Source organism: Artibeus jamaicensis, unplaced genomic scaffold (assembly GCF_021234435.1).
Source record: "Artibeus jamaicensis isolate MK-2021 breed Jamaican fruit bat unplaced genomic scaffold, CSHL_Jam_final contig_490, whole genome shotgun sequence".
Taxonomy (NCBI): domain Eukaryota; kingdom Metazoa; phylum Chordata; class Mammalia; order Chiroptera; family Phyllostomidae; genus Artibeus; species Artibeus jamaicensis.
Genome location: NW_026521861.1, coordinates 20,074,374 through 20,080,373, shown reverse-complemented (window position 1 = coordinate 20,080,373; position 6,000 = coordinate 20,074,374). Strand labels below are relative to the sequence as shown.

The following is a 6,000-nucleotide window of genomic DNA, read 5'->3' as shown; positions in this document are numbered from 1 at the left end:
TTGTGCTTGGCTCTCTCTGCGAAGACACGCAGACACACCGAGCGCCTTGGGGGGCAGGGGGGCGCAGCTGGGGCCCAGTCAGAGCCGATTAAACCGAGAAGGCTGAGAGCAGAAGAAGGTGGTGTGAACCTGAGTGTGGGCCGCAGCGCGGTCTCAGGAAGCAGAGACCAAGGGCGGCGTCTGCGGTCCGCCTCGGGGCCAAAAGCCTCGTGCTCAGATGCGGTGAGTCTTTTTAAATAATACTTTATTTTTCATCGTCAATGATTAACATTTGAGCCTATTGGGAGGATATCGTGATCACAGTGCATACAAAAATATAGACGATAGAGTACAAATATTAGGTTATACAAAGTTAGTTTTTTAAAATCATCATTCACCGACATTTTCAGAGCTTTGGAAAGGAACAGAACTTAATTTTGATTTTGCTTTTTACATTTCCAGCAGTTAAGAATGAAGAACGAGCACTGAGAATCACTTGTGGACGCCCACTACGATCCGTGGGAGGCCCACACCGAGGAAAAGGAGCGTCGTATGTACACACGTCTGTACAGAGGACAGAGGGCGGACGGACTCACCGACGAGGGCCGGCTCTCGCTGGACGTGCGCTCTGGATTTAGAGAGTGCGCGACCCGATCTTCCTGCACTCACGGCGGTCTCCCCACTCGACCCGGTGTTTCTAATGCTGTCTCCACTCCATAAATTAGTAACTGTTCAGTAGCTGAGAAATATCCTACTTCAAATTAGACCAAAGGCGAGCAGGCCCTCTCCGGAAAGGCCGAACCGGAACTGCCTGACGCAGGTTGACGTACAGCGAACCAGCAGGAAGTCGCAACGCGCAGGCGCTGCGGCGAGGAGGGCTGGGTAATCAGACGCGCACGTGGGAGCTGGGGCGTGGCCACCACGTTGCAAGGTCCGGCTGCTTGGTCCTCAAAGACGATGGATGGTCTGACTCCTGCTGCTGCTGCGCTCTGCTCAGCTCCGCCTTGCTCCTCGCTAACACGGCACTTGGCACAGGAGGAAAGGGTTTTGGGCAAGAATGAGGCTCTCTCAAGGACCCACTCAGGAGCCCCCGGTTTTGATAAACACACCAGGACGTCCCAGACCCACATCCCTCTTGCTTCCCGACACTAAAGGCCATGCGCTCCGAGGCTGAGGGCGCACTCCTCTGCAGGAAAAGCAAGTGCCCTAAATGCCAGACATCACGGGTCCCACGAGGTAAACGCCAATCACAGAGGGGGACAGGGCAGGAAGGACGGCGGTGTGCTCCCCGCTCACTGCACGATGCCGGAGTCCACGGAGGTCTGCTTCCGCGTGGTCTTTGGCGGGGGAGGCGGCGGGGTTTTGCTGGGCAGCGGAGGTGGCAGGTGCTGGAAGACAGGAATGCGAGGGGGCGCACATTACTGACACTCTGATAGTTAAGCAATGTCTCCAAGCGGAGGCTGGCCTGGCCCAGCAGCGGGGAGGGAGAGGGGACTGGCGCCCCTGGTGGGGACTGCCTTCTCCGCATGCCCTGGGGCTGGCAGGCCGGTGAGGCTCAGGACCCGGGACTGGGCCGCTGGTGTCTCTGCTGAAGCACTTTTCACAAAGCCTTCCCGCCCTCTGCACAGCCCCTGGAAGGACAGCTACCGCTGAGTGTGTGGCAGCTTTCTGTCTGGGCCATTGATCCAGGGCCCAGAAAAGAACTGGTGTCAGCACTGGGCAGCTCAATGCCTCAGAGCAAGTGAACGTGGGCACGGCGGGACCCAGGGCCACCCAGGCAGCCCTGTGGTGTCGCTGCTAGCCTTCTCTGAGGAGGCCCAAAGGGTCCCACCCCGTGCCCCTGCAGATGCCTGTGAACCAGTTAGGGACAGGCAAGTGCTCTTTAGAGATGCTCCCAGGGGGTGGGAGAGATGCTCTCTATTGAGTTCTGGACTGGAAGGGCCACAGGAAGGAGGGCTGGGGGAACTGGGCTGGCACCTGCGGCCACCATCTGAGTGCCCTGTTTACAAGGCAGTTTTTCATCCACAGTCTCTCCTGAAACTGCAGATGACAGGACGAGCCAGGTTAGTGGGATGTTTAAGCTCCTCCGGAGGGAGGGTCCGTAAATAAGGAAATGCCGCAGCTGTGGTCGGAGATGATGTTATGGCCGCAGGGGGCAGGCAGGATTGGCCCGAGGACCACAGGCTCCTCCCTGACAGCCCAGAATGAGGTCACGACTGCACAGGTGATAGAAAGGCCCGTTTGCCTCCCACAGGCGCAGAGGGCTGGGGGCGGGGCCGCCCCTCTTGCTTTTGAACCTCCCGCACCTGCTACACAGGACCCACCGCTGTGAGTTGACCAGAAAGGTAACTGAGTGAATCAGTGAGCCAGCGAACAGAGGAGTGGGGGCCCAGGTGGACGGGCCAGGTAAGCGGGGGCGCGGTGCAGGTGCAGCAGACCAGGTGGGATCCCGGAGCGCTGTCACCTGAGGGTGAGGGAGGGTCGAACAGCCTCTCTACAGAGGGTCACATTTAGCTCAAGGTGGAACTTTTCAAGGACAGAAGGATGACACCACCGTCTGCTAATTTCCTCCGGATTCGCAGACCACAACATGCTACAATGACCTGGCGGTTCACACGGAGGAGGAAGTGCGCATGTGCGGAAACAGCAGACGTGGTGGTTTTCAGACATTCCAAAGGGGGAAGTTAAACAGACTTTAACTCAGTAAGAAAGTTTCCAAGAAACACCTACTTTGAGGTCTGACGAAATGATTGTTTGCATGTTGTGAACCTGGACAGGATTTTTTGTTTGTTTTTGGTGTTGCAAGCACCAGATTTAAGCTTCGACTGCTCAGGCAGCCGCTTTGAAGACGGCTTTCTGAGTGAGCACACCGCAGCACGGGGCTCAAGGGCGGTCACTGCCCCACTGAAGCCCTGGTGTTAGGGGTCTTGATCGATTTTAGTAACTGACCATTTGGGCCATTTTCCCCTTCCCATGGTTAAGTTCCTGCTCTTGCCTTTTAAATTCACCGGGAAAGAGAGAGCCCACTGAGGCCCCAGGAAACCTGAGTTCCAGGCCCCTGCAGTCTGATCTCTCCCTACCGGCAGCCATTCAGTGTGGCCTCAGGTGCACTGTGATTTCCAGGTCAGCGAGCTCCTGGAGGTCACTGTGCACACTGGTTGTGACAGGCTGACAGGGCACAAACCAGGGGCCAATGGGGAGCCAGTGAGGGCCAGGCTGGCTCCATCGCGGCAGCATGGCTGCCAAAGCCCATGGCACCCCATATGGCCTGGAGGCCCGTCTCCCACACCCAATGCAATAGCACGGGTTGCTGGGTGTAAGAGACCATTTAAAGCAGTGATGAGTAGGGAGGGTGTGGGCTGCAAGCCCAGGGCTGACACCTGAGGGTGACAGGCTGTCTATGGGTCACCCCCGGGAGGGGAACAATCATTCTCTTAGGACAGCTTGCAGGGTCTCCGCAAAGGGAGGCCCCTGGGAACGCAGCCGTTTTCTACAGCACACACCCCCATGGCCGGGTCACCTGAATGCGCACTCATGCTGCTGGGGAATCAAATAGGAACAGAGAGCAAAGAGCCTTGGGAAGGGACTCAAACTGAAGCCCTGTGTGAGTGCAGCAGAACTTGTGCCCGGGCCCGTCCTCAGCCAGCGAGCTGGCACCGGTAATGTGGGAGCTGTGTCCGGGAAGCTGAGCAAATAATGTGGTGCCCCAAGGTGATCGGTAACCCAGACAGACATGCTCACACTTCCAGGTTCAGAATTTATGGTTCCTTGGTGCAGGGAGACCCACGGACAATCCCACTTTTCCAGTCAAACAGAGACATGAAAGTAGAGATCTGATTGGTTAACTAAGCTGCTAGGAAAACAACACCCTGGCCAATCAACGTGCTGGTTGGACTCCCATGTCTCCTTTTATTGGCACGTGTGCTTGGTTGGTGAGTCCTCCATTTCCCTAGCAGCAACAAACAATTCCAGCCTCTGAAAAGCCATCGTGGGGTCACGTGTCTCGTCTCCAGGGCCAGTTCCCCAGGGTGGCATCTCGAGGGACAATGGGCCTATCAGAGAGGCACTGAAACCTCAGAAGGACAATCATCCCTCCAGCGTCAAAGATGAAGCCCACTCTTGTGTTTGATTTTCTTACACAAGAGCAATAAATCCATCAGATACACAGACTGTAGCTCCCCCCACCACCGGAGGAGTATTACACACACTTGCAGAGCTCGCAGTGAAAAGGCTCCATAAGATGAAGTCTGTAGAATTCATGTTGCCTTTTTTAAGGGGAGAAAAGCATGCTTTCCGTTGTGAGAACTCGCAGCCACAAAACACCCATGTCTTCAGGGTCCCACAGGGGCTCTGGTCACAGTCACTGGGTGGAGGCTGAGCAGACACACTGTGCGCCCCTCCAGGGCACGCTGCCCTCCGCATGTGGCCGGGCCACCGAGCTGCCAAGAGCCCCCCGCGTGACAGCAGCGGGGAGGCCAGCAGAGGAGCGTGGCGGAGTGCGAAAGGAATGTGACTGGGGCTGTGGATGGTAACAGGACTGGCTTAAACGGCCTTTGAAGCTGTTCAGCTAATACCTGCATTAGTGGGCAGGCCCTGGGGCCACTCGGCACTGTGCCCAGAGGACAAGATTAATGATACAAGACAGGGCACCAACCTCACAGCACCAGCCTGCGGCGGCCAGCACCCCAAATCTCAGTGGGGAAGGGTTCCGGAGAGGCCCAGCCGGGGCAGACGGCCTTGGGGATCTGGGCTTTGCCCAAGTTGGAGACCAACCCTGCAGGTTCTCTGAATGGCAAGTACCTGTCTGCCCCCAGCACGAGGGTGACGCTTCCAGAGGAGCTGTTGGGACAGGGCTTCCCAGGGGCCGGGCTGGTCTCCAACAGAAGCATGTCCCCATGCAGTGTGACATTGGCCAGTGACACAAGTCAGACAGACGTCTTCCTAGAAAAGCTACTTGTCAAAATCAGACTTCCATGAGAACCACACCTCCAGTGGAGTGACCTCCAGGGTCACGGGGTCAGCCCTTTGATGTGCCCATCACAGGGATGTCGCCCCACCCTTCCCTGGTCCTGCAGCCACATCTGGACCTGTGTCCCTCGTGAAGCGATGACAGCAGACCCACAGAGAGAGCTGTGATCCCCTCGGCCTCTTTAGTCAAGGTCAAGCCCGGGCCGGCCCGATGTGGACACACTCTCATCGGGAAGGGGGAACTCGATTCTGCAGAGGCACGTTTCAGGTTCCGACTCACCCTCTGGTGTGGGGGTGGCGGCGGGGGCACTGGGGAGCCCACCAGGTCCTGGGTCTCCATCAGGTTCCCGTAATCGGCGGTGCTGCCTTTCAGAGGCAGAGGCGGCGGGACCTCGGCCATGTCCCCCCCGGTCACGGTCATGCCATTCAGCTCCAAACCTGGGAAACCAGACGGACTGAAAGTCAAACCCACATCCCACTGGCGTGGATGCCTGGGGGTGGGGGGTGCTGTGCTCCCCTTCTCTGGAGCAACAGGGAGGCAGGGAGGATGGACAGAAGGGAGTGTTCTAGAAAGACAGCACCAGGCACCACGAGGCACCTAAACCAGAGCTTGAATCCACTGTAAAAACAGCCATGTCCACCTGGGGTCCCTTCTGATCCCTTCCAGGGTCCCCTCACTTCTGGGGCCCCGATACCGCTGGGTGTCACAAGGACAGTCTCCATCTGCTGTTCCCAAAGCCCAGCTGGCATCTGTCCCCAGCCCTGCACAGTGGTTACAGAAGGTCATCGAGCAAGGTCTTGTAACGCGGCACGGCCAGGAGCCGCTGCTCCACAGGGGGAGTGTGGCCGTGGGACTCAGGGTTACCAGCAGCTGCAGGGTGAGCCACTTTCTAAAGCGAACGAGGAAAGCAGCCGTTCGCAAATAGAGAAATGATCGTTAAGATCCTGGGCCCTTGTGGCGACTGTTAGAATTTGTTTTCTTTTGGTACTAAAGAGGGGAAAGAAAACTGCCATTTTTGCTGACGGGTCTCTTTGAGGGTTTTCCCCATGACC

The 6,000-nt window shown here is 57.3% G+C and overlaps 1 protein-coding gene across 2 annotated transcripts in view; it reads right to left on the bottom strand.

Annotated features, from left to right (window-relative positions):
* Positions 1 to 235: 235 nt before the first annotated feature.
* Positions 236 to 6,000, bottom strand: part of DOCK1 (dedicator of cytokinesis 1) — a 364,555-nt gene continuing 358,790 nt past the window's right edge. For both annotated transcript variants that reach the window (XM_053668427.1, XM_053668428.1), the window contains exons 51-52: positions 5,228 to 5,385; positions 236 to 1,367 (exon numbers count right to left, since the gene is read on the bottom strand). In XM_053668427.1, coding sequence (XP_053524402.1) covers positions 1,272 to 1,367; positions 5,228 to 5,385 — 254 coding nt within the window. In that variant the 3' untranslated portion in view covers positions 236 to 1,271. The remainder of the gene's footprint in view (positions 1,368 to 5,227; positions 5,386 to 6,000) is intronic.